Raw genomic sequence first — 27,551 nt, 5'->3', positions numbered from 1 at the left:
AATCACGCTGAAGGGGATGTTTTCCCACACTGTCTCCTTTGTGGGGTAAGTCTTAAGTTGATACATGAAGTGCTTTACTGATGACACCAAAATGGGGACGGAATTACATTCAGGGGAAAAATTAAATATGGTTTCAAATCTGGGTGTAAATGGGCTGGAATCTAAGCACAGACACTCAGGAGCAGAGCACAGCAAGAGGATTTGCAGAACCACCCCTGGCATTACCCTCAGTGCTGTCTGCAGCTCGTCCTTGAGGGAGCTGATCTCCTGCTTCAGGTACTGGATTTCAGATTCTTTGACCCGCAGCAGGACCTGTGGGAACAAAAAACAGCATTTTTGCACCCGAGCAGATACAGTTTTACACCTGCTGTACTCAGTGGTAATCAAGTACAGGGCTGGAGACTCAGCCCCATGCCAGCACAACAAGGCCTCTGGTGCACTCTTCTGCTTCTCACAAGAAAACTCCTCCAGGTTCTCTTGGGAACTTGCCCAAGCTTGCAGTGCTGGTATGGTCCCTGCACACGCCAGTTTCTGTCCCCAGTGCTCTGCATGGATTGGATCCCTGGGACAAGCAGGGGCTGCAGAAGGAAGAGTGAGTGTCTGGCACGATGTGGTAAGAAGATCAGGACACCAGAACCTCCTGGCCTCATGCAGCCCATGACAACAGTGCTGACCAGCCATGAGAGGTGACTAGGGGACAGATGGCTACAACACCTCCTGGGCTGTGACACCTCCTGGGCTGTGACACGTTCCCAAGCTGTGACACGCTCCCAGGGTAGGCAGCACTTGTGCCCCACCATGTGCCTCCCTGCAGAACTCACCTCCAGCTCGTAGGCGTCCTTGCCCTGCGTGAGAGGCGACCCAGCAGCCTCTCCCCCGCCCTCCCCGGTCAGCAGGGTCCGCAGTCGCGTGATCTCCGCAGCCAGGCGGTTATTCAGCTCCTGGGAAGAGGAGGAGAGCCGTTGTGGGAAGGGAGAGCATGGCCACAGCTCAGCATGGAGCCCATTGTCACCAGGACAGGGACCCTCACCTGGTTGTGGGCGTTGAGCTCCTGGTTCTCCCGCTGGCACTGGCGGAGGGCCTGCCTCTCAGCCTCCAGCGCCTGCGCCAGGTGGGCGTTCTCCAAACACTTCTGGGAATACTGCTCCGAAAGCACCTCCAGCTCCCGCTGCACTGACTGCAGCTCCTCCCTGCAGAACACACATGGGGGTAGTGCCCTCTCCACACACACACACACATCCCCATGCCCATTCTTCCTTCAGCATCCCAGGACAACCCATCAGGGAGATAAGCACAGATAATGAGGATTGTGTTTCCCTTTGGGAAAAAAAACCAAGCCCAGAGCAAGTCAACTTCCATCTCCTGGCAGAGCCATGCTTGGGCTCTAAAGGGGACAGGAGGTCATTCTCTCAGAGGTTAAGTGGTAGAACTTTCTCAGGTTTCCAAATAACTGAGCTGAGATCTATCAAAATCTACCTATGAGAAATTCCTTCCTGTGAGGGTGGGGAGGCCCTGGCACAGGCTGCCCACAGAACCTGTGGCTTCCCCATCTCTGAAAGTGTTCAAGGCCAGCTTGGACGGGGCTTGGGGCAACCTGGGATAGTGGAAGGTGTCCCTGCCCAAGGCAAGGGGCTGGAATGAGATGAGTTTTAAGGTCCCTTCCAACCCAAACCATTCCAGGATTCTAAGTTTGCTCTGGACACCTGAGACCAGCTGTATTTGCACACCTCCCCAGCTTATACAGATGTATCAAGGTTGATAAAGCTGACAGGCTGCCCTGCTCAGTCCCCACGGGAGGACAGCCTTGCCATGGAAAGCTCAGAGCTTCCTCCTCACATCTGAATGACCCTGCTGCAGGGTACTGGCTGCTCATCTGCTACTTCTGGGGACCATAAAGCAGCTATTCTGGGTAATGTGGGGACATCGATCTGGAGCCTGGAAGACCATGGGCAACCAGGAGGCTCTGATGGATGCAGCTGAATCAGGACCAAGGGAAGAGGACCCTGAAATAACCCCAAACTCATTGCCAGAACGAAATGGGAGAGAAGGGTCTCCCACACATGATCTCCGTGCAAGATGGCAACAGAGGACAGTGATGGTCTTACAGGTACTGCCTTCGGAGGGCCTCGATGTCGGCGTTGACGCTGCTGATCTGGGAGCGCTGGGACTTCTCCAGCTCCCGCTCCAGCTCCTCCCGGTGCGCGTTCTTCATGGCTTCGATGGCTGTGAGGGCCAGCACAGTGTTAGCACCCAGCACCCTCCACACACGGGTGGGTTTTTGAGGTTTTGTTCATTTCTTAAAGGAGCAAAACCAAAGACATCCCTGCAAATCTCCCACTGCTTCACGGCCCCCTTCAGTCTGTGCCCCAGCTGTAAAGGGGCTTCTGGAAATCCCACTTTTTAACAGAGTCCAAATGATTGTCCACTTCACACATTGTTTCCTGGACTGTGGGACTCCTAATGCAGAGCCACTGAACTCCAGTGTTTTAAAATTCCCTGTGCCCCTGACAAATGAATTCAGTGCGGAATTGGCAATCATTTGACAACAGGAATGACTAATGCCCTTTGGAGTTGGAATGGAAAACAGATCAGACCGTGTAACAGCCAAAGAGGGGTATCTACCCTGGAGAAGGACCAGGAAATGGGCACCAAACCTGGATGACCAGGAGATAGCCCTCCATCTAAAACATCTTTCCCACAAGCCCATTCCCATCTCCCTGTGCAGCCCACCCAGCCCTCATCCCATCCCTGCTCTGCTCCTCAATGCAGCCAACACCACCCCCATGTCCCCATCACCACTGACCCACCCCACCATGGGGACCCTCTGGTACCTGAGATGGTGGCAGCCGTTTCCTCTGCCAGCAGGCGATCCTTCTCCTCCCGCAGCTTCTCCAGCTCCCGCTGGTGCTGCCGCTGCAGGTCCTCGATCTTCTTCTGGTGTGTCTCCTCCATGGCTGCAAAGCCTCTCTCACATGTTGCCTGCAAAGGGAGAGGGGAAAGGGTCGGCCCAAGTTCACAGGGCCGGTGCCACAGCGGTGGGGAGCCCACCAGGAGCCACACACCAAGGGGCAGCTCAGCTCCCCAGGTCCAGCAGGGATCTTCTGCTTCCCCAGCCATGGAGCAGGATGGACCTCGCAAAGGTCAGGGCTTGTCCTGTGAAGGGATACACAGGGCAGACCCAGTTGGGGATTGAAAACATATGTCCAAAAAAACAACCAAAAAAACCTTCTGTGCCCCTTCTGTTCTTTTCAATGCCTGTTTTTTCCAGCCTCTGAGTGGAAAGAAGATGACTTAACAGCAACAGGATCTCAACTCCCAACCGAATATTGCTACAAATGCTGCAGGGAAAATTACTTGCTAATTGAATTACTAGGAAAGAACTTGGGCCAGGAGCAATTTGGGGAGTTGGGATTCACCAGGGGTGAGGTCCTGAATTCCTGCCTGGTCCTTCTGCCCCTGGCACAGCCCCCACTCCTGCCTTTGCAGCAGACAAATGCGAACGCCTGTTCCCAGCTCAGCTGCCAGCCCAAGCATATCGGGATCCTGGATGGACACACGGCTGCAGGGCACAGACAGGACCAGCAAAGCCACAGGCAGGCCCAAGCCACGAGGGAAGAAGAGGCACACAGTGGGGACAAGGTGCTGAGCCCCATCAGGCAGCTTGGGACAAACCTGATGCCAAACACTGCACAGGGCTTTTCCCCTTAACGACACAGGCTGGCTTTATTCCCCGATTTCAACTGAGCTCACCTTGATTAACACCAGTGTTTTCTGTGGAAAGTGAGAACTGTCACCTAGAGACCTCTGGGACCCCATGGGAAATTTTAGGGGGACAGATTCACTCCCCCAGTGGCAAAAGTGCTCAGGACAGTCCAACACCACTGATCCTCACTAACATATACCCATCAGCATCAATTTCTTGGCTAATGCTGTGTTACCTACACCTAATCCTCATTCCCAATTTTCAGCTTGGTGGTTTTTTCCCTCCCATTTAATTTTTAATCTCGAGGCATTTTTCACTTTCCCAGCCTTGTTTGTTTATTTGTTTTTTTAAACTCCTTACTCAGTGCCAGAACCTGCCTGGACTTGGCTGTGGCACAGAGCAGCCCTGCAGGATTCTTCATTACACCCAGAATCACAGAATATGCTGAGTTGGAAGAGATCCACAAGGATCATCAAGTCCAACTCCTGAAACACCTCTAATTTTGGAAGAAAAAGGTGCATACTCTGCCACAGGTCTGGCTGTAGATTCACTATTTAATGTATTGTAAATGCATTGCCATAAATCCACATATACAATTCAGTATCTCATAGAATCACAGAATGGTTTGGGTTGTAAGGGACCTTAAAGTCCATCCTATTCCAACCCCTGCCATGGGCAAGGAGCCCTTCCACTATCCCAGGTTGCTCCAAGCTTTGAATCTGGCCTTGGACACTTCCAAAGATGGGTCAGCCACAGCTTCTTGGGGCCACCTGTGCCAGGGCCTCACCACCCTCACCAGAATGAATTCCTTCCTAATATTAAATCTAAATCTACCATCCTTCATCTAAAGGCCATTCCCCCTTGTCCTGTCAATTCATGCCTTTGTCAAAAGTCCCTTTCAGCTCTCTCAGAGCCCCTCTAAGCAATGGAAAGGGCTCCAAGGTCTTCCTGGGGTCTTCTCCAGGTTGAAGAGTTACTCTTACACTACTGATGTCATATTCTCCATCAGGTTCTTAAGAGAAGAATGGAGCACACTTAAACCTCTAGTTTGGGCAGGTTTCCAATCCCTGCATCACTGCCCTTTTGGCTTCCCCTTCAACCCGGCAGCCTCCCTTGGTGCTGCCAGAGTCCTCTACAACCCTAAACTCACTTCTGAACTGGGAATGCTCTCCTAGGAAAAGCAAACCACCAAACCCATTTTTTTTTTAAGATGCTGGATGATCTCAAACCAGTTTTATAGCCAGTCTGACTGGTGGGGCAATTTGAATGGTGGCATTTCATTGCCAGTGAGTTTCTCTGAACCTCACCTGGGTGTTCCGTAACTGTGCACTCTTTGTTGTATACAGAATTACTGTGTCCAACACCAGCATGGTCCTCACAGCCTCCTGCAGAGGAGCTCTGCTTTGCTACAGAATTTGGCATCTGTTTGCAGCTACTTTCCCTAGGAACATACATTTTGAGAGCATCAAGTTTCCATTTCATCCTGCATTTTTGAAGGCAGCAGAGACAGACTGGAGATTTGATCAGACTGGAAAAGACAGAGCTGAGGAATGCTTTTAAAGGGAAGTCACAAACAAAATATCTGTGTTGGGTACAAGGAGAAACACTGAGGTTTTTGTGTTGAAGGAGAGCGTGATGTTATTGAGCTACTTTGGAACTCTCTCTCCCCTTCTCCACACAAAGATCACCTCCAGAAATCCACCCTCCCAAGCCCTCAGCAATGCATTTAGAATACCCCAGCAAGGAGTAAAAAGGAAACATCATGCTTTACAGAAGCCTGGCTAATACTTTGGGGCTTGTTTCAGCATGCTAGCTCTTTTAGGGGATGGCCCTTGGTTCGGCAAACAGACCCTAGGACTGCATGCGCCCTCCCGCACGCTCAGCAGCAGAAAGCAGAAAGTGTTAAACATATCAAGACCTTTAGGTTTTCAAAGTCTTTCTGGTATTTTTCCCTCAAAGTGGAAGCGTTCGCCTCCAGATGTTTGTTCTCCAGCTCATCCCTCATGACATTCATCTGGGCCTCCAGCTCCTGGATGCGTTCCCTCAGGCCGTGCATGGAGTCCGGGTCGCTGCCGGGGTCCTGCCCGGTGCCACCAGCCTCACCGGCTGCCCAGGTGTCCCCAGCGCCTCGGGTCACCGCGGGAGACACCTCTGGGTGCTGCCTCTGGTACTCATCGAGGGTCTCTTGCAGGCGCTGCAGGTTCTGGCTGTAGTGCTCCTGCAGCGCCTGCAGCTCCTCGCCGTGGATGACCTGCAGCTCCTTGATCTTTGCCTGGAACTTTTCCTCCAGAGTTTGCATCTGCTCCAGGTGACACCGCTCCATGTTCTGCTTGTCGCGGACAACGGCGTCCAGCTGGTTGAGCCCATCCATCCTCTCAGCCTTCAGGGCATCCTCTGTCCTGTTGAGCTGCTCTATCACGTTCCGGATCTCCTCCTCGTACCGCCCCTGCAGCTCGCTCAAGCTCTTGCTGTGTTCATGCCCTTCCTCCTCCAAGAGCCTCCGCTGGTTGTCCAGCTGGGACACCTTTGCCTTGAGGTCAGCGTTCTCCCTCTCCAGCACGGCGATCACCTCGCTGTACTCGCCCTGCTGCTTCCTGAGCAGCTCCTCATACTCGTCCCGCAGGAGAGACACCGTCTTCACGCGCTCCTGGCACAGCGCATCCATGCTCTGCAAGGACTCCTTGTAGGACTTCATCTCCCTCTCGTGCTCCAGCCGGACTTTGCAAGCGGCGTAACAAACCTGAGCCTGAACAATGGCATCGTGGACTAACAAAGACGAATACCGCTCCAGGTCTCCCATGCACGAATGGTAGGAAAGACTCTGGGATATCTTCAGGAGCTTCTGACAGTCTCTCATGGCCTCCTCGGGAGGCAGAGAGAGTAAGGCAACAGATATCTCCTTCAGAACATTGGATTTGTCCTTCAGTTGCTGGGCAAGATCTTCCTGAATGGAAACAAGAGCTTCACTACTACAGTCTGGTGCGCTGCCAGTCTCCTCTACCTTGGCTAATTCCTGGCACGGCACCATTTGGAGACGGCTCCCATCCCAAGAGATCTGGGTTCTTTCCGAAGCATCTTTTTGTATTTCAAGTGCTTCAGAAATCTGGTGCATAACTCTGTCAAGCTCAGGAGTCCTGTACGCTTTGATGATCTCCTCCAACATGCATTTGTGCTGCTGGAGAGCTGTTTTGGTATTATGGAGCTCTTCTTCGATTGTTTTTAACCTCTGATGAAAAGATTCTCTCATTTTCTCTGCAACAAACCCAAGTTCTGCCTTGATCAATGTAGCATCTGCTACAGCACTGAGAAAACATGGGGAAAAGCCCAAATTTGTTTCTGTTTTACCCTCAGCTTCTCCTTCTCTAGTGCTCAAGTGTGCTCTCAGCTCCTCTACCTGGCTCCAGAACTCCCCCTCCAGCAGCAGCTTTTTAGACAGGACACTGGCCAAATCATTGGCTGTATGAGAAACACTTGCTGGCTCCAACAAAACCACCTCGGTCGTTCCCTGGATCTCTCTCAGAAGCTGGGCTATCTCAGAACTTGCATTTTTCAAAGACTCTGCTATTTGGTTGATGAGAGAGGCCTCAAATGCCACCCTCTCAGAAAGCCACCTCAGCTGGCCGGTGTCAAACACATCTGCTTGCTGCTCCTTGGGGATGTGCTCCTCTTCCCCCAAATCCCCTCCTTCAGGAGCGGGGCTCTCCGTGGTGAGGCTTTCGCTCTGCTGATACTCTGATGGGACTGGCGCCCCGCTCAAGGCTTGGATTGCGTTTGATAAAGTTGTTTCCATGCTGGACAGAGTAACAAGGAACAAATCACCCTCTTTTTCCTTGTCTGATTTGGGCAAGGATCTTAGCTGCTCCCTGCACTTCTCTAAGCAAGTCAGCGCTTGATCGTTTTTCATCTGGAAACCTCCCAGCTCGCTGACGTGACTTTCTATCAGCTTGAACTTTTCCTGCCTCTCACTCTCCAGCTGTGAGATCAAAGCATTGACTTGGGACAGGCTGGTCTGAAGCTGTTCCCGCAGCTGGGACTCCGTGCTGGCCCACTGATGGTGGAGGGCGATGAGTGTCTCCTGGTTATGGCCGTGCTGGCTTTCAAGCTTCATTGTCACATCTTTGAGCTTTTCCTCTGTAATATACAGTTTGGTTTCCAGGGAATGGATGATGGACAGATAAGTCTCAGAATCGCTCGTCCCTGATGAGGGGTAACCCAGAGCTGGCTCTGAGGACATGCTTTCTTCAGACAGAGATCTGTCCTGGCTTGTGTCTGAAGACGTACTGCTGGTCCAGTTTTTCTCTGATCCATCTGGATGGATGTATTTTTGACACTGGATGCTTGAAAAACGGATCCTTTGCCTCTTGGCCCCCATGATTCCTACATCAGGCTTTGCTAAGGCTTTCTGAATCAACTCTTGGTCCTGGAGCTCTACAACTTTAGATGGGGAGCCAAATTCCTCCGCTTGCCTCTGACTGGTCTCAAGAACCTCCTCCTCCTCCTCCTCCTTCAGTGCATAATTCAGAGCTGGGAGGACATCCTGAGTTTGCAGAGCCTGCCCCAGTTGGGATGGATGACTTTCGTCAGCCTCAAGACTGGGGCCAAGGTCTTCTGCCTCCTCAGCACATGGCCCTGTGCCCACACTAGCTAATTTCTTTAAAGCCTCCTCCTTGGCCTTTAGCTTTACTTTAGTCTCCTCTAAACTGCTATCTAACGCAACCATTTTAACCAAAGCCTCACTGAGATCTTGATCTTTCTTCTCCACAATTCTCAAGTGCATTTCCTTAACGTGTCTCAGCTCTTCTTCTTTCTCTTTCAGGACCTCCTGCACCCCCCGGAACTGATCTGACACCTCCTCGAACGACTGCTCCAGATTGTGGTAGTTGGTCTCTTCCATTTTCAACTTTGCTTGTAGCTTCGCAACTTCGTTATCCGACTCGGCCACCTGATTCATGAGCTCTTGGAACCGGCACTTGATCTGATCCCTCTCTCTTTCGAGCTCCTTGATGTGCTCTGCAAGTTTTTGGATGCTGGCCTCCTTCATGGCCAGCTGCTCCTCCAGCTGGTGGACGAGCTCGCTGCCTTCGAACTTGGCGCTCAACTTCTCCTTCTGCAGAATCTCCATCTGCTGCTCGCTGTTCTGCAGCTGGTTCTCGTACTCATTGGCTTTGTCCTCCACCTCCTTCAGGCTCCGTATCAAAACCTGCTTCTCCCTCTCACAGCTCTCCAGCAAAGCCTCATAGTTCTTCTGCAGCTTCTCCTCCATGAGGACCCGCGCCTGCTCGCTGGCATTCAGCTGCCCGCTGAGGTCTGCGATCCTGTCCTGGAGCCGCTGCACTTCCTTCTGGTGGTCCCGCTGCAGAGCCTGCTGCATCTCCAGGTCCCGCAGCTCCTGGGTCTTCTCCAGCAGCAGAGCCTCCGCGCTCTTCAGCTTCTGCTCGCTGGCCTTCAGCTGGGAGCTGAGCGCGGCCTCGCCGTGCTGCCACTCCTCCAGCTGCTCTTTGGCTTTCTCCTTCTCGCTCCTCAGGTCGCTCTTGAGCTTGGCCAGGGTCTGCTCCTTGATGGCGAGCTCGGCCGCCGCGTTACTGAGCCTCGCCTGCAGGCTCTGAATCTCGGCCTCGTGGTGCCGGATCACGTCCTTGGCCTCGGCGTAGCTGCGCTTCAGCGACTGAATCTGCTGATTGATCACCTCTTGACGCTGGCATTGGGCTTCCAGCTCGCTTTGGAGGTCTTGGTTGACTTTGTGGAGCCTCTGCCAGGCACCTGATGGCGAGGCGGCCACCTCGGTCTTAAAAAAATTGATTAAATACTAGATTAGTAACACTCTTGGCTCTCCCTTCTGAGTGTCACACCTCTGGCCAGGCAGGCCATGGAAAAGCTCCTCGCAGCGACTTGGCTGCTACCCACTGCTCCAATTGGGATGATTTGTTCTTGGCACAATTTGGTTTGTTTAACCAGCTTTTTTTATTTGCTTTTTTTTTTTTTTTTAAATGAGCGACAACTGCTTTCCAGTAACAGAAAACACTGACCACGACATCAAAACAGCTGTACAGTAACAGGCTAAATGGAAAAAAAAAAAATAAACCCAAACTCAAACAGAATCAAAAAAACAATGAAAAAGAAACACCGGCAGTAAAACGGAGACAGACAGACAAAAGAAAAATGCCAAGGATGAGGAGGAGATGGAACAAGGTGGAGGAGAAAGGAACTGGTTTGTTGTTTTTTTTTAGCGAGTTTGTTTGTTTGGTTGTGAAACAAAAAGTGCACAGTTCAGGTAACACAGTCCTACCAACCAAAAGCAACAACAGAAAGTGAGGTGACAGCAAATGACATCACATCCCACCCAAGCACAGGGCGACCGGCCAGCCATTGTGGTGGCGATGTCATTTCTGTGCCTGCCAAACAGGACTGAGTGGCTGCTCATCGCATTAGAGAGATGCTGTTATGCTAAAGCTTAAGGCTAGGGAGGATCTAATTTATCTACCTGCAAAATAAACCAACAAAGGACAAAATAAAAAGCCCGACAAATGGAGGGAAGGAAAAGGTGTGATGAGAATGTAAAAATGAAAGAAACCAACCTTTGTGAGATTCAAACCAAAGCAATGGAGCATGCAAAGAGAAAACTCACAGAAAGCGTCATGCAAAAGGCGACAGAAATTATGTATCTTAAAAAAAAAATAAAATACACAGACAGGAAGAGGCGAGAGAAGCACAGCGTTAAGCCTAGGAATTTGGCCTGCCTTGCTGTACTCTGGTTGCTGATTAAGGAAAGCCCACAGATGTGACACTCAGTTACGTTAAGTTAAATTTCATGCTTTACACCAAAAACATGCAAGAACATCCGCCCAGGACAGGTTAGTACGTGCCCCCTCCCACCCACCGTGGCCAGAGCTGGGGGATGGCTCCAGCCCATTTGCCAGGAGCAGGAGCTCCTGGTGTTCCTCCCAGTAGGGATCAAGGTTAAGGGTGTCCCATCCCAAGTAAGCTCAGAGCAAGAGAGGGGTTACACGAGGCCAGAGAGGCTTCGGTGCACGGCACATGCATTTGGAGGGGTGGCTCAGCACTGCCTCACAGAACAGGCGGTGCCTGGGGGTCCGTGTGGGGCTGGTCAGGCTGCCAAGGAGGGGTTGGTGCCTCCCAGGCAGCTCAGGAGGGAAGGGCTTGGCAGCAGTCAGGCTTCTCCATCAGCACTCCTCATAGACAATGCAGGAACCTCCCCAGAATCAGGCATGATGGAAGGTGGGGGGGCACATGAAATTCAGAGGGTTTGTCCAAGAAAATGCTGTGATGTTTGTCTGCAGTCTGGGGCTGCAGAATTCACCCAGCAGCTCCACTCCCTCCACCCCAGCAGGGTTTGGTGGGGTTATTGCCTTCTACAATAGGACTTTAATCCCTCTGGCTCCCAGAAAACACAAGGGAAATCCCCAGAACAATTAGACTGGAGCTGGCAAAAGCCTCCAACCTTTCCAAAAACCCTCTCCAACTTCCAGGTCCAAGTTTGGGTCACTTCTCACTGCAGCTCAGCCTCTCTGCAGGGCTTCCCCTCTTGCCACCCCTCCTCGTATCGAGGCACTGTGGCCAACTTCAATCTGATGGTGGATTCAGCATCCAGCTTTTATCCTCATTCCCTGATTTTTCCAGGCTCCAGGCAAAGGGAGGTCAGACACCTCTGCCCCAGGGAAGTGGGAGTTAGTTACTCTTCCAGCTCTGCCAAGTGAAAATGGAACTCCTCCAAGCAGGCACTGTCAGCTCGGAGACTTCAGAAATGAATTAATTGCTCCTCCTGGGAGCTCATGGGCAAGGAAGGCAAGATGTCCCCCTCCCTGGGCTGGCTCCACTGCCTGTGCAACTTCTTCAGGGAAAATTTTCCTGTGAGAAATAAGGATGCAAGGTTTGGCATCGACACTGGATTTGCTGCCACGGGAGTGCAGCGTGCTGCCACACACGTTGACTTTGATCCACAGCCAGTTTGGTCACGTAGATTTGAGCAGGTCAAAATGCTGCCCCTGCACAAAACAAGACTATGGACCCCTGAGAGCAGCCAGAAGCTGCCCTGTAGGTGCCATGACTTCCTCCAGGCATGGATGTTCCCAGAGGAAACGCTCGGAAAAACCTGCTTTGTATGGACAAGGGGAGGAAAGGTTTCCCCAAAGACCATCTTGTCTCTTTTGCCAGATCCTCCAAAACTCATTTCTAGGCTTCGCTAAGAAATTTAGTGACGGCAGAAATCACCAAAGTGATCTGAGGCAACAGGTCATTCCAGTGAAAATCCCACTCTGGCTGTAAGGAACGTGCTCAGGAGATACATCTGAGTGTCCTGTGTTTGCCCATGTAACACAAAATCCACAGCCAGGAGTGACTGGTGAGCTTTAAGATGCTTGGAAAGCTTTGTGTACACCCCACCGCCTGAGGGGAATATCTGGGGCACAGAAAGGGGGAAACAGCTGTTGCAAAGGCAAACACAGTATGGGATGGATCAGAGGTGGACTTTGCTGAGGTCCTGTTCTGTCTGGCTCTGTTTTGGGAATGCTAACCTTCTATTCCATCCCAGATCAGAGGTTTCCATAAGCAGATGACTCTGGTAATGCTACAGAATTAGCCACATTTGCAAGAAGGTCGAATCTCTCGGAGCTCAGTGGTGGTCACCCAGGATGTCCCCACGAACACCGCAGACGGAAGCCCACCAGGGATCCCTCGGGCACAGGGAAGAAAGATGGATCTCCCTCTCCTCCCTGCTCTCCTACCTGCAACACGTAGCCCTCCCGGGCGCTCTGCTCCCGGCCCAGAGCCACTTTCAGCTGATCCTGCAGGTGCCGGTTCTGCTCCAGGAGCTCCAGGGCCTCCTTCTGCTTCTGCTCCAGCTGGAGGGACACGAACAGAGACAGGGTCCAGGGAGTGGGCAGAGGATCAGCCATAAGGAACAAGTGACTCGGAGGGGACACAGAGCAGAATTAACGGAGCTTTTGATGGCACTGCTGCTCTGCTCTGCTCTGGGACCTGGATTTCATTTTTCAAAATCCCTCCCCTCTGAAAGAACTTATTTATGCAATAGTGTAATTAGTAAAGCTCACTGCAGCAAAGGATGAACGGTACCAGCTCATTCCAGGCACGACCCTGGCAAATCCTAGCCCAGTTCAGCTTGGTGATATTCCTGGTTACTCCATAAGAAAAGGTTACCCCTTTCATTCCCACTAATACACCTTAATTCCGACTCACAACAACCTTTGTTACCCCAGGCACGGAACTCTTCCAAGTGAGCTGAGTCTCCTCCATTCTTTTCCAAAAATCTTAAAAGCTATTTTATGTAGGCTCCACAAAAAGTGAGCCTTTGTGGTGTGTGCTGCAACTCAAGGCAGTTTGTAACTGCAGACACAAATCTCCACAGCTGCAGAGACACAGAAGATTAGGAGCTTGAATTTGTAGTCTGATTGAAACACCTTGATTGTACCCATTTTGTCAGAGACAGGCTGGCTACAACCACCACAAATCAGGCTGTGTTGGCTGGGAGGGGTAGGAAAGTACCAGGCTATAAGAACAGCCCTTTCTGCAGCTGGCAGGGCTGAACAGGAATGGATGCAGATCTAATGCCAGCTCCAAGGAACCTATAGCATCCCTACTAGCTGCTGTTATGAAGGAGAAATATTTATGGCTATTTTTAAGCCTATCTCAGGCTCCCTACAGTCACCTCAGTGGCCTGAAGGCCATTCTGGCAGGCAGCCTGCACCATACACACCCCTTTACCTCCTTCTCCAGCAGCGTGGTCAGGTGCTGCTTCGTCAGCCCCTCTTCCCGTTCCTCGGTGTGGGCGAGGTGCAGGGGTGTGATGGGGATCTGCTTCTCTTCCCGCAGAGGGGTGGTCTCCACCTGGTGCCAGCGCTGCTCAATCTCCACGTGGACGTTCTGTGGTTTGATGTCTGCTGGGACGGGCAGGATCCTGTCCACCTCCATCCTCAGTGCCTCTTCTGACCCTGCCCCATCCACGGCATCGATCATCTCGAAGCGTTTGCGCCGCTCCTCCCGCCGCCGGGCCCGCTCCCGCTCCAGCTCTCCCGGGTCGGCGTCGGCGGCTCCGGTGTCCCTGGGGAAGGCGGCCGAGCTGCTGCTGGAGGAGTCTGCAGCGTTTGCACGCTCCTGCACCAGGGCCTGCTGAATGGGGCGAAATTCAGCCCAGTCAAAGGTCTTGGACCGTCCTTCTCGTCGGCGTTCCCGGGCACGGCTCCGCTTCTGCTCCGTGTCCAGCTCGGCTTGTTCCACATCCGGCTTCTCGCTCGGCTTTGGACCGGTCTCGAAGGAAGAACTTGTTTTGCTTTTCTCTTCCGGCAGCGAGCTGCGAGGACAGAGAGAGGGTGAAGGAAAGTGTCAGTGGGTGCTGGAGACAGCCAGGCGCTCCCATGCATGCCTCAAAGAGCCGGGTGGAAAAGGGCTGCTGGAAGCCCAAGCCAATGCCACGTGGGTGCCCCCTGCCCCTCCGTCTCCCCTCGGCCCTCGGGTGCAGGAGCTGTTGCTGCCCTTCCCCAGGCTGTGCTGGTGTGCAAAGCCTTGGTGCAAGCGTTCCCAGCTGCTCCTGGGACACCCTGGCACACGGAGAGCGGCTGATCCCAACCTTGTTCCTCCTCAGCAGCCACACTGGGGCCAGTGACCATGACCAAGCAGCAACCCATGGCTGAGGCAGCGACCCCAAACTGTGCTGTCAGAGGCTCCAACAGCTCCTCCAGCCCCCCGGCTGTGAGGCTCCATGCACTCCCCGGCTGGCACGGCCACAGTCATGTGCTTGTGGGAAAGATGCCACCAATCCCACCAAAGCCAGGCTGGCTTCAGAGGTGTGGGGCAGAGAAGCACAGAGCAGCTCTGAGAGTCTTGGGAAACAAGGGTAAGGTTCCCCTTCAGCTTGGAAAAGTATTAATGGGTCCATAACTTCTCTGTGCCACTATCTGCACTGAAGGCACAGACCTCCGCAGGGCACCCAGCCCCCCTGGCACTGGGCAGCCCCCTGACACGGGCAGGGGTGAGTGCAGCAAGGAGAGCACGTTACTCAACACACCACAGAAATCACTGAAAATGCCAATTTCTCAAGCAAGGAATTATTTTTAATGCTGAGTTAGAGGGTGGTGGGTTGAGGGGGGAGACACTCATCAAGCAGGGGAAGTTAATACAGGAAGGCAATACCATTTCTAACCTATAATCCACAATGCAGTATTAGCTTTTTAAATACAGACATGCCAGCCCTGTAACATGCAGATCAAAATTAAACCAGAAAACAGCAGTATGCTAAGTCTGTGGAGGAAGCCTGTCCCAAGGGAGTAGTGGGCACTTGCTGAACTCTCTTTGCTACCCAAAGCTCCAAAAGCTGCCTCCCAAGGCACAGTCCTGCTGACTCCTGTCTCTCCCTGCTTCCAGCACAACCACAGCATCCCCAGCCTCCAGCAGAGACTCGACAAGCTTTCTGCAAGAGCTGGAAAGCAGCTCACTGGGCCCTTCACTACAAGCTCTGACCCACGGGACCACATGCATGGGGACTGCCGTGATCAGGAACAGCAGCAGCAGCAGCAGCAGCAGCATCACGGCTTCTCCCACCTGAGAAACACACCCCAGCCCCCAGCCAAGAACCTCATGGATGTGCACACGCCCAAAACAAAGGATGGAGCAGAAGAGATGGCTCTGCATGGGCTAGTATCTTCCGATGCACTGTCATCCAGCAGCAAACCACACACTCAGTAGAGCTGGGTTTTGAGAGACTCTAGCAGTTACAGGCTAAAACCAGCTCAGAGATAATTCCTTCTTCAGTGCTGTCACTTGCAGCTAATAAAATAAACCCAGAAGGCACGACAACAAAATGTCACTGCTCCTCACCCATGATACTGCATGACTCCAAAGCCGGGCTCTCAATCTGGAGTCAGTTAGTCATTACAGCTGCATTTTGAAGTAAAGCAGGGATGAGATTGACTCTTAAAATGGAGAGGAGTGACAGGAAAGAAATGAGGGTCCTGGGGCCTGCCATATGGTGTTGGGACACAGAAATTTTGTCTCTTTAAATCCCACGTGGGAGAATCTTGGCATTTCTAGAGGTGACATCTCTCATGAGCTCATTTCTCCTCTGCTCCTTTCCTAAGGGCAAGGGATGTGGGTCAGGGAACAGACAGCTGCTGGGAATGAAGACACTCAGAAGGTTGACCCAAAGTTTCTCATTTCATCTCCTGCAAGTGCCCCATGGCTATTAATTCTGCTCAACCATTTCACATCTCCTCCACCACAGAAAAATTAATTCATATCACACAAGAAGGGAGTGGTCTTTGCCTCCAAGTGGTATTTATAGGTCAAAATAAAAAGGCATTTTTAAATAGGGGTGGGTGTGGAAGTGGTGCAAGCTGCACGCTGAGCACGATGCGGCAGCAAGGGCACAAAGGTTGCAGGGAACTGGGGAGCACTGGGGAATCCAGCCTCACAAGGGCTGTGAGCTCAACATGTATCCAGTTCTGAAGCAGCCCCTTTGGTTCATGGGGGTATTTTCTATCTGCCCCATCATCATTAGCGGACTGTAATTAGTGCCTCTGCAGACTGCAGGGCACTGCTGAGGGCAGGGAGCAGTGCAGCATTTGTTCCCCATGCCAGGAGCTGACACATGCAGCAATGTAAACCATCATTAGGGCTCAAGAAACCAAGACAAGGAGCTTTGGCTGGGTGGAGCCACGGCAGCAGGTTAATGAGACACGGCCAAGGGCTGCAGGGGTGTGTGGGGTGGAACCATCCCCGGGGGTGGGTGAGCACCGCTGCCCTCCTGGCACACCGAGCACAGCACCCCGCCTGCCCCCGGCCACACTGTGCCTGGCACCCCTCCACACTGAGCCTTGGGCAGTCTGTCCTTCAGCCTTCCAGCAGCCCCCTTCACCCGCTGCTTCCCGGCTGAGGAATGCAGTGACATCCCAAAGCCAGGTGGGATGGGCTGCTGCACACTGCCCACACTGCTGCACAGGGCTGCCAGACAGGCACCAGTGAACACAGCCCCGCTCCACACACAGCACAAGACTCCTAACCCACGCCAGCCTCTACCCCATCCGACACCAGCTCGGTGGGAAACGACAGAAGCACACACATCATTCACTTTTCCCAGCTCAGGACTGGTTCAAGATCTGTTTGTGCAGCAGAACAAGTTCCTGCCCAACCAGGACCTGCGCCTGGACCCTCTCAGAGAGAAAGCCAAGTGAAACCACTTTGTGTGGGCTCGGAGCAGGTGCAGACAGTGAGCACAGGGCTATCGTGCTGCAGTAACCTGTGAGCAACCATAAATACATCTGGCTCTTTAAAGGCAGAGAGGTCCCCTCAAATTTCCTTGGTCTTCATCTTCGTATCTAGTCACATCGGAAGATACCAGTGGGGGGAAATCAAGGGTCAAGACCAGGTTGCTTCTTCCCTTCTCTCTGGCTTTTATTTAAAGGAAAAAAAAATTAAAAAAAAAAAAAAGAAAGGGGGGAAGAAAAGAAAGAAAAATAAATGGAAACTGCAGGACTTCCCATCCGAGGTGCAGAAAAGGAGGAGCATGCAGTGAATCACGAGATATACAAACCACAGAACGTTAATACAGGAGAGAACACAGTTTTCCAACCTGGGCTTCAGCACGGATAGTTTCAAAGAGAAGTTTTTCCTGGGATTGCATGGAAATCAAACATACACAGGAGTAAGGAGAGAGGCGGCTTCCCCGAGACCCCTGTGAGATCCACCAGAGCTCGGGCAGGGCTGGGAAAACAGTAGCTGAGGGCTAAGCAGGATGGGGAAGGAGAGGCTGGAGCATCTCCAGGTCAACAGCACTGGGTGAGAAGAGCCATTCCATCAACACAGGGACAAACCTGGCAAAAATCTGCTGGCTGCAGCTACAATAAGGACAGGAGATGGAGTTAGTGGTGCAGCCATGTCCACGCAGCCTGTAAGAGGTGGCCTGTACAAGTGTGGCCAGCACAGACAGCTGTGAGGAGGCCAAACACCCTGTACACACAGCCAGAAGCGCCCACAGAAGGTACTCTGTGACGCAGCAGGTCCCCTTCCTCTGGCACTGACGCAGAAAGAGACACCAGCATTACTACAGCTTAAGGGGATGAGCTGCAGCAGCTTTCTGGAAAATCAGAAGAGGAGGGAAGACGATTTCCTGGCTGGAGTTTAAAATAGATCAGAGCCAAACAGTTTCTAAACTGAACCCTGGGCTCCTGCTGCTGTGACCCATAGAGGGGCAGGGCAGCTCACACTGAACAGTAGCCAGAGGAAAGGGTGAACCCAGCACAACTGAATCCAAGTGGTTTCACAATACCTGGTGGGAATCCAGAGGAGCCTTGATATAGAAACAGTATTTCATATTCCTATGCACAAATTAAAACCACATTTTCAACCCTCTTGGAAATCTGCACACATAAGAATTACTCGGCATATCAGTGTCCCCACAAAGTGTATCCAAATTAAGCTCAGAGAGGTGTGAGAAAGAGCTGCAGCTTCCAGGAACAGACAGACTCAGAAAGAGGAAAGAAAAGGGATGAGGGACGAGCTACTCCTGCACAGCAAACCACAGAGCTGCAGGGGCTGCTACAGCCCCTCCTCACCTCGTTACATCGGGAGCAGTGGTGGGGCGAACGTGTTTCATGATGGTCTGGATCCAGTTGCGGCGGATGCCCGATGTCATGGCAGAGAGGGTGAACTCCCCTTCCTTTGTCTACAGAGAGAGAACAGTTCACAGCACGTGATTGCACCCACCAGCAGCTTCTCAACTCCCCAAGACCACCCTGCACCCATCCCCAAGCCCCCAGTGCTGGGGCACTGCTTGCTGGCTACACAGAGGTCAAACCCAGCCCCTCCATCCCCCAGCACACTCCTGGTGGGAATTGGCATTTCTCAGCAATCAGGCTGATTCTGCCAGAGGTGAGACCCTAAGGCTGTGACAAAACCTTCCCTTTCCCCCTTCCTTTTCTGACAGCCACAAAAACTGGCTCACAAACCCAAGGCCACAGCTCTTCTGGAGCACTGCAGGGGGATGCTGAGTGGTCTCTCTTGGGTGTTTGGGGAGATGTTCCCCTTGTCATGGACAAGCATCCCCATCAGCTGTCCTGCAGCTAGACTCCTCCTCCTCTCCACATTCTCCTTACATGGATCTGGAAGCCATAGTTCCGCTGAACTGGGTACTCAGTGACATCGTAGCACGTGGATAAATCGATTTCTCCATCCAGGTCAGCTGCCTGCAGAGGGAAGAGGTAAAATAAGCCACAAAGCTTTGCAGCCCCAAAGCATGGTGGGCTCACAGGGAGGTACAGCAGGTCCCTGAGAAGCACAAAGCCCTGAAGGGGCTCCAGGACTTTGGCATCTGGGAATGGGGGCGCTGAGGGAGGCAGTGACCTGCCCAGGGTCCATTTGGGAACACCAGGAGCTGCCCTGTAATGGGTTGAACACTGACAGAAGACACTGACCTCCTCTGCCACTGAATCCCTGTAGTATCTCAGGCTCTGGTCAGTCAGCACAAACCAGTGCTTCTTCCACTAGGAAACAAAAAAATGGAACAGTCACAATCCTGCTCCTTCCCCACCACCATATTCATGGCTGCTCATCACAGGTCGACCGGCAGAGACGCCGTGCAGGAGGCATCTCAATGCCTGCCCCTCCCAGCTCCACACATGGCTTCATCAAGGCCCCTCCATGGGAAAGGGAGACCCAAACAGGCAGCAGCGCAAGGGACAGTGATGATTTGCTGCCACCCTGCAGAGTACCAGACCCTGCATGTGACAGTGACACAGTGAGAGCCACGGGGCAGTTGCAGCCTCCCCATTAGCTCCACTGAAAGATGAGGCTTTTAGGAACTGCACTTAAAGCCTTTTAGGACAAAAAAAAAAAGTAGTAAAGCATTCATGTTTTATCTGCAGTACCTAGGAATTGAGCTGGGAGTCTATTCCTGGCCCTTGCTCTATATAAATCTGCCTCCTGAACGCTTCCAGCACTGGCTCACCCAAGGCAGCTTTCAGTCAATAAAGCACTTGCTCCAGCTGCCAATTCCCCTTTGGCTGTCTATGGATGTGTGCTGGGACCCAGGGGTACCCACAGCAGAGCCTGGGCCACCCACAGCCACAGGCAAATTGCCCTCATTTTCCCTTGACAGCTGAGTAGGAGGGAAGGAAATCCAGGGAAGGGGTGGTTTGTGAACAGCCAGGACCATCCACACTGCCTTGGCACCAATGCCCACTCCTAAGGCTCCAGTAGAGCAAAGCATCCTGGATCCCTCTGGGAACTGGCAGCAGGAAAGTGGCACCAGCTGCTTTCCTCAGAGGCATTAATTTATTTATTTATTGTCATTTCCCTGGCACTCAGGAGACTTTACCTGAGCCTCATTTCTGACACCAAAGAGGGCGCTGGGTCACAAGGGAGACGAGGCTAATAAATATGGAACAGGAACATGAAACCAGTGCTGTCATCCAAGCTGCCTTGGCTCCCTAGAAACCCACGATATTATATCCACCTTTGAAACATCCCCAGGACAGAGCACCAGCAATTCCCACTTCAAGAGAAGCCCAGTACTGATCTACCCAGGACACTGGGGTTCCATCAGCACAGCCAGCACGTTGGAGTGAGCTGCCAGAAACCAGGACTGACCACAGCACCAGACACTGACACAAAGGGCAGAGCGCTCTCCAGACTCACCTGCCCATCCTCATATTGCTTTGTCAACCAGCCCTTCTTGAAGTTCAGCAGGTCAGGCTGGAAGAAAGGAGAGAGGGATCAAGAGAGGGAAGAAGTGTCTGCACCCAGAAGGCAACAGCAGTGAGTTGATAAAACCAGCAGAGCAATAAAAGAGACCAGCAACAGTTAAATTCATAGAATCATAGAATAGTTTGGGTTGGAATGGCCCTTTAAAAGTCATCTAGCACAAACTGAATTATTACACTGCATGGTGGCTAAATGTTTGCTCCCAGGAGGAACGGAGACCTCTGCAGTTTATTCAGGCTGTTCCCTTCCTACCATTTCTCCTGCAATTTCCTACTGCTACACCAACATTACAGAGAAAGGACAAACAAGGAATTAGCAAGACTTCAGGCAGTTTTACCTCTATTATATATTATGAAAGAAAAGCTATGTGCTATTGATGCAAAGCTGCAGGGCTCAAAACAGGCTGAGTTCCCAAGGCTGGAAATACAGGGAATCCAAGCCCTGCACCACCCAATTGACACCTGCTTTTTCCTTCAATGTGGGTGCATGGGGATGTTGAATTCCTGAAAAAAAGCAAGCAGGACAGCGTGGGATAACTGCTGCCAGCCCCTCCTCCCAGGCCTGCCGGTGTGCAGGGAAGGATGTGGTGGAAATGCTTTCACTCCCCCGAGGCTGAGCTCCTCCAGCTGCTCCATGTGCTGCAGAGTGGAAGAGGAAAGCACAGCAGTGTGTGAAATCCAGCTGCAGCATCTGAAAAGGGCTACAGCAAGGGCAGCAATGGAAATTGGGTCTGGGAGCCTATTCAATCACACCTGTGGGGCAGCACATCCCACATTTGAGTGAGCCCATGGTGGTGGGAACACAGTCCTGCTCCACAAAAACGCAGGGGAAAGTTAAGTACTGAATTATAGAATGTTTTGGGTTAGAAGGAACAGTAAAACCATCCTGTTCCACCCCCTGCCATGGGCAAGGACACCTCCCACTACCCCAGGCTGCTCCAAACCCCATCCAACCTGGCCTTGAACACTTCCAGAGATGAGGCAGTCACAGCTTCTCTGGGAAACCTGTGCCAGAGCTTCCCCACCCTCACAGGGAAGAATTTCTTCCTAATATCTAATCTAAACCCACATTACTTTCTTCCCTTCATTGGATAATGTGCATTGCCACTTCATATGTACTTGCACTTTTTATTCCCACCAGGAATTTAAAAATCACTCTTGTGGCTGTACAAGTCTACAGGAAAAGCTCCAGAAAACACCAAGCTACTGCATTTTTCTGATAAGTCCTTGAATAGAAGCTGTCCATCCACAAAAAAATGCAACTTGTGTTTACAGTAGCTCTGTAATCTATTTGAGAGATTAGCAAGTGTATTTATTTTGTCCCTACAGAAGGGTGATGAGGGAGAGGAGAGCACGTTGTGTTTATTCTGTACTGTTTGCCTCCAGGTCTGGTGAGCATCTCAAATATGCAAAGGGAGGAAAGCTCAGGAGGAAGGTTCAGCCCTTCCTTGCAGCCTTCATCCCACTCACACCCACTTCCAAATGCATAAACATCAAGGAAATGGTATTAGAAAACTGGGACATGTGTTTGCTCAGCCTGGTCTGCGTCCCTGCCCCTGGCAGGGGAGTTGGAACAAGATGATCTTTAAGGTCCCTTCCATCCCAAACCATTCTGGGATTCTGTGATCCTATGAAAATACCTCAGTCATGATACAGCAGCTGGTCTGAGTCCAGAAACTGCACTGACCCTGTGCTGAGCTGGAAATGCCCTGCTGCAGCCTCTCCTGGGGGACACCATGGGACAAAAAGGGGCTCTGAGCAGCTGAGGTGACCCCAGCACTGCTAGGGTGACCTACAGCATGAGTGTCTGACACATCACACAAAGCATTGAGGAAAAGGGGTATTCTAGGGGAAAATAACCAGAACAGGGTTGGCTTCTCAAGCTGCTGCTGTACTTTAAGGAAATGTGCTCCTCACAAGACTCCTGAGTTTTAATTTCTGCAACAGGCAAAAGGTGTGGCCCTCCTCCAACTGAGCCCCTGACACTTCCAGGATTGGTCACACCTGAGCACACAAAACTCCAAGTCTGAATGCATCCCATATCCTACGTGCTGGCTGTGAGGAAAGCAGCCAGCAGACCAGTTTTTGTGGGACCTTCTGGGAAGGGCCTCTCATGTTCTCCCCAAGGTCCTGGTGGCTCACCGTCATAGAGGACTCTGTGGACCTTCTGTCCAGTGACTTTGCCCGGCGGTGTGGGGACAGAGGTGACGCAGACACATCCAGGATGGAGCCCACAGCTGCTCCTTCACAAGTGAAGTCCTGTGTGAACAGCATTAGCCCAGATCAGTGCAGGAACTAGGACAGAGTCCTGCTCTCTTGGCTCATGGCATAAAAATCTGCTTTATTTAATGGGCATCTCAGGCTCAGAACAAGTGTCATTTCCTTGGCAATACATTTTTTTGTCCTTTCAGGCATTAATTTGTTCCCATTATATCCAAGCATATCTGGGACTCTCAAACTTGTTTCTTTTGTTAGTTCACCCTATCCTGATGTGTCCTGCCGTGCCAGATCTGAAATTTCCCTTTGTATTATGGAGAAAGAAGAGACAGCCTGGTTTTCCACTCTGATCTACACCCAGGCCAAGGGAGCAGAGCAGGAAAATTTGCACAGACTGAGCACACACAGAGGTTTGGCTCCTGTGTGAGCTGCCTGTGACTTCAAACCCACATCCAGGGACAAAACCTGTAGCTAAACCCTCTATCCTGGGCTGCAGGATTCCAGGTTTCATCTTCCAGGAGAACTTGGCTGAGCATCTTACCCGTTTCCGTGGGAAAACCCTCTTCTCACTCCTGCCCTGCCGCGTCTCGCTGGAAAGGGCAGCACCTCCCGACGCGTTCGTTTCCATGTGCTCCGCGTTCTCAATGTCCAGTGCCTCGAATTTCTCAATCACCTGGGATCTCCTAGAAAACAGAGACAAAAGAAAAACCAGAGATGGTTTAAACACAAGAGCAGCAACTCTGTGGAGCTGTACAACCCCACAAATTTAAGGTCGCAGAATTGCTCGACCCAGAGTTCATGCACACCTGGCTTTTGGTCCCTGTTTCTCTGTGAGATCCAGCGTGGCCAAATCCAGAGTAAGAACCCTGATCTGACATCATTTTACCCACAAAGTGGGAAAAAACCTCACATTATTCAGCTCTGCACCTAGCATCTTCCTCAGTAACTAGAAACCCCTCACAAAACCAGCAATAACTTTTTATTTGTGAATTTTACAGCCCCTTGGGAAGCAGGAATTATGGAGCAGCTTTGGCTTAAGCTTTGCCTCTACCCTCTAGCACTGGAGCTCTCAATTGCTCCCCAGAGCACTGATACATCAGACCAAGTTGGGGTGCAGAGGTAATGGGTGGGTCTGGGTCCCCCAGTGTGTTCACTGCAACAGGAACCCTCTGAAAACTCAAGCCTCACACAGGGAACAGCCACAGGATGGCACAGAGCAAGGGGTGTCCATAGGTGCCCCCAGACCACGGTTCTGGCTCACAGCACGCACCAGCTGAAAGGGTGTGAGGAGATGAGGAGCACCTTGTACCATGGCAGGACACTCCCTGAAGAACCTGGGGCCTTTCCCTCCTCTTAACTGGGCTGAAAATCCAATCTGGACATCAGAGGGCACAACCTGGGCTCTCTGACACTGCCTTGGTGGCCCATTGCACCACGGCACTTGTGTCCCTGAGAATGGAGAACTATGAAGAAATGGATGGAGAAGGAACCAACCCTGGATCAAACCCCAAAGGGATTCTCTTAAGGACAAGCAAACAGGTGGAATTAGAAGTGCTGTTTCAGCATGAGAAGCTGCTCTCTGACCCACAGGAGAGCGATTTCCAAAGAATCTGCTCGTGTCTAAGTCTGCATTCCCGGGGCTTCAGGAGGAAAGTATCAGCCTCAGGTCTTCACTCACAAACTGGGAATATAAAGCAATAACCCACCACCAGCACATGCCAGCTGTGCTCTGAGCTGTGAGGCTTAAAATTTCATTTCAAACCTCCCCAAAAAGCTCTGTCCAGGTGGTTTCTTGACACGAAATTTGGACCCACATGTGCCACATCTAAACTTGGGGCTGCTTGCTCTGTGTGAGCCTCTGATGTGCATGAAAAATCACAATGGTAACCACATGAGGGAGAACAGGTTATCCAAAATAAAAACATTTTTAACACTTCCCACAAAGAGGAACAGCAGGATAAGGGTTCAAAAACCATGAGATGTTCAGTATTCAACCAATATTTGCACCAAATTCTATAAAGGAGACAACCAGTCTGAGCACATCCCATGCCCTAGGGGGCTGGGGCCTCCCACTGCTGCTCAGAGCCAGGCTGCCAGGACACAACCAAAGAGGAAGAGGTTGCTTTGTAAATTTAAAGATCTTTGATGCTTTTAGGGGACATCAGTTCAGCACCTGGTGCCTCCCAGTTTGCAAACTGGGAGTGGGCAGATCCTGGGCTCATGCAGAGCTCCCAATTTCCCTGGGATGTTCTGCTCATGAGATGCCTGACATAGGCCAGGCTGTGGAGCATAAATCCATGTTCTGTATTCATTGACAGACATGGAATTGTTTTGGAATCACATTTTTTTAACCCTTTTTATACTGGCCCAGCCTTCTCTGAGTCTCAGTTCAGGAGGGAGGAAAAGGTCCACGAATTAACATTGTCTGTGCCCTATTAGGTGAAGGTCTGAAGAAAAACAAATCAAGAGAATAAAAAAAATAAAAAATAAAAGAACAAAAACCCAACCAAAAAAACATATAAACAAAATCAAAAGCAGGTTGATTTCTCATGAAAGGGGCTGCACCACCAAGTTGTTCTACGGCTTGAGATTGAGATGAGATGGTAGCGAAGCAGGCGAAGTAAAGGTGGACACGTCACACAGCAACACAGCAGGAGAAGGTGGAGAGCAACAAGACCTGGAAGAAAACAAGGCTGGAAAATGAATGAACAGAAGAGGAAATTATATATCTGCATCTACATACAAAACAAAATCAAAATCATTCCAGTCATTCGTCATTGAAAAAGGGAGGAGAAAAATAAATCACTGCAACCAAATCACAGCCCCAAGGGTTAATATCATCCGGATTACAGGAAAGAATCTTTTTTTTTATCCCATTAGATCAACATTTCAGAGAGATTATTGCCAGAGATCCTGGAGGGATGGGGAAGGAAGGGCTCTCCTCCCCTCCCCATGTGCTGGATAGAGCTGCTCCCTCCATACAGCAGCTCTGTATGGACTAAACAAGGCTGGGACAGGTACGAAGAAGCTTTATATAAAAGCTGCAGTGCCATTTAGTGCTTTTCAACTACAAAAGCTCATCCCAAGGAATTCCTTGGCCATGCAGGCTGTTAATCTTTTCCAGGCCACTAAACCCAGGCTGCAGATCTCAGCTGTTAGTGGAGGGGGTGTGCAGTGGGAAGGAAAGCTCAAAAGACCAGCACGAGCTGTCATTAAAGTGATTTTCTTTGATTGGAAGAAAGGGCTTTGTTTTTATTGGATTCATTCATTATTTAGCATCAAGAAAGATAGCAAGTGTCAGGAAAAGGAAGAGGAATTTCCCAAGAGGTCCACAGGAATTATGAGGATAGTTTTACAAGGAAAAAACCTTTATTTGGAAGAGCAGGCACTCTTCTGTATAGTGAGAAGCAGAATTCAGAGCAGAGCTTTACACCTCAAAAAGTTCCAGAGAAGGAATTTGAGTGAGAAAAGTCTTTAAAGCAATTTCAGGCAATTCTGCTATTAATTGATGCTAGAAATAGACCTCAGCCCCTGACCACACTCCTCCAGCAGATCTGGCTGACACCACAGTGAACTCTTGCCACTGTGAGAGGAACATGGGGTCAGCTGGGAAAGCTGTGGCTTTACAGGCTGTGCCCCTGCAATTGTGCACAAAAAGCCAAGTTTGTCAAACAGAAATCCCGAGATGTGCAGAGATTCATCCCTGCAGCTGCAGAGTCCCTCTGGGACATGGGGACTGCTGTCTGAGGATGTTCCTGCAGCTCTTTTCAGCTGTGATTTCTGTGTGCAACACCTCGAGATTCATCCATGGGCTTTCCAAAGAGCTGCCCCTGCCCTTCTGCCCTAAGGACAGGTCTGAAAGGGGAGACTGCAGATGGCTCGATCTCTCTGGCCTCAATCCCTGTCCCCCAGCCCAGTGTGACATCCTGGTGGGTGCCACAGCCCTGTCCTGCCACGTGCCAGCAGAGGGAACTCGCACTCTGCTGCTCTGCCAAAATCACGGAGATTATCTCCTGTTTCCCGATTCCTGGTTCTGAGTGGCTGCAAGCTCCGACGTCTGCATGGGGCGTGGAGGCGGTGTCAGGTATAAATGGTCAACACAGAAAATTCCTGGACATGTAATTCCAGAATTCCAAATCATGTAATATTTCTTGTGGTAAGGAAACAGGATGAGAAGCCTCGACAAACGGCTTTAACTGGAGCTAAGCCTGCAGGTGCTGCACTCAGTATGCAACACCGGGTACCTAAAATAATTCTTTTCAATCCACAGCTCTGACACTTGCACTAATTTACACAAAAAGAATGGGAGGAAGAGTTGAAAATACCAACAGAATCTGAGTGAGTTCATTTGGCTGCACTGAAGGGCAGATCTGCATCATGCCTGGCTGGTGCCTGTGGGGTTGGCATGGGACAAGTGTTCCCAGACATGTTAGTGGGTTACTGAGAAGGATTATTACAAATGGTGTTAAACCAGGGGAAAAAGCCAACCACACAGCATGGAAATTAATTATTGTATCTGCCCAGACTCAAACAGCACAGTCTGAGCTCAGAGGAGAAAAATGACGGGGACATGGGGACTAAGTAAACTCAAGTTTAAAAGGCAGCCAAGCCAAGCTGAGCAGGGTGCTGGGGAATGTTAATTCTCTGGTGCAACACTAGACAGTGTCTCTGTGCCCTGTTGAGTCCACTGAGCTCCAACACGGCTGTCCCAGATCCAGGGCACAGGCGCTCTCCACCCACAGCACCTGCACCGAACCAATTCCCAGGTTACCGGAGGAGAAAACAAACGTGCCCATCCCTGAACACCACTGAGCCATCCCTGCTCATGGCACACTCCTCCAGCACAGGGCTGTGATCCATGGCCAAACCCTCTGGCAGGTGGGGATCCCTCCCTTTTCTCTCTGCCA

General features: G+C 51.3%; 1 protein-coding gene across 3 annotated transcripts in view; it reads right to left on the bottom strand.

Annotated features, from left to right (window-relative positions):
* MPRIP (myosin phosphatase Rho interacting protein) overlaps nt 1–27,551 on the bottom strand; it is a 73,739-nt gene that overhangs the window by 6,210 nt on the left and 39,978 nt on the right. For 2 of the 3 annotated variants that reach the window (XM_058849460.1, XM_058849463.1), the window contains exons 8-20: nt 23,186–23,327; nt 22,570–22,686; nt 20,363–20,419; nt 19,141–19,209; nt 18,823–18,912; nt 18,283–18,392; nt 13,442–14,027; nt 12,445–12,561; nt 2,832–2,979; nt 2,106–2,223; nt 1,031–1,190; nt 822–941; nt 226–312 (exon numbers count right to left, since the gene is read on the bottom strand). In XM_058849460.1, coding sequence (XP_058705443.1) covers nt 226–312; nt 822–941; nt 1,031–1,190; nt 2,106–2,223; nt 2,832–2,979; nt 12,445–12,561; nt 13,442–14,027; nt 18,283–18,392; nt 18,823–18,912; nt 19,141–19,209; nt 20,363–20,419; nt 22,570–22,686; nt 23,186–23,327 — 1,921 coding nt within the window. Of the gene's footprint in view, nt 1–225; nt 313–821; nt 942–1,030; nt 1,191–2,105; nt 2,224–2,831; nt 2,980–5,621; nt 9,489–12,444; nt 12,562–13,441; nt 14,028–18,282; nt 18,393–18,822; nt 18,913–19,140; nt 19,210–20,362; nt 20,420–22,569; nt 22,687–23,185; nt 23,328–27,551 lie in introns of all 3 variants that reach the window. The other variant, XM_058849461.1, reaches the window with a different exon arrangement.

This window comes from Poecile atricapillus, chromosome 14 (genome assembly GCF_030490865.1).
Source record: "Poecile atricapillus isolate bPoeAtr1 chromosome 14, bPoeAtr1.hap1, whole genome shotgun sequence".
Classification (NCBI taxonomy): Eukaryota; Metazoa; Chordata; class Aves; order Passeriformes; family Paridae; genus Poecile; species Poecile atricapillus.
Note: the sequence above shows the minus strand (reverse complement) of the source record. Positions and strands in the feature narration are given on the sequence as shown.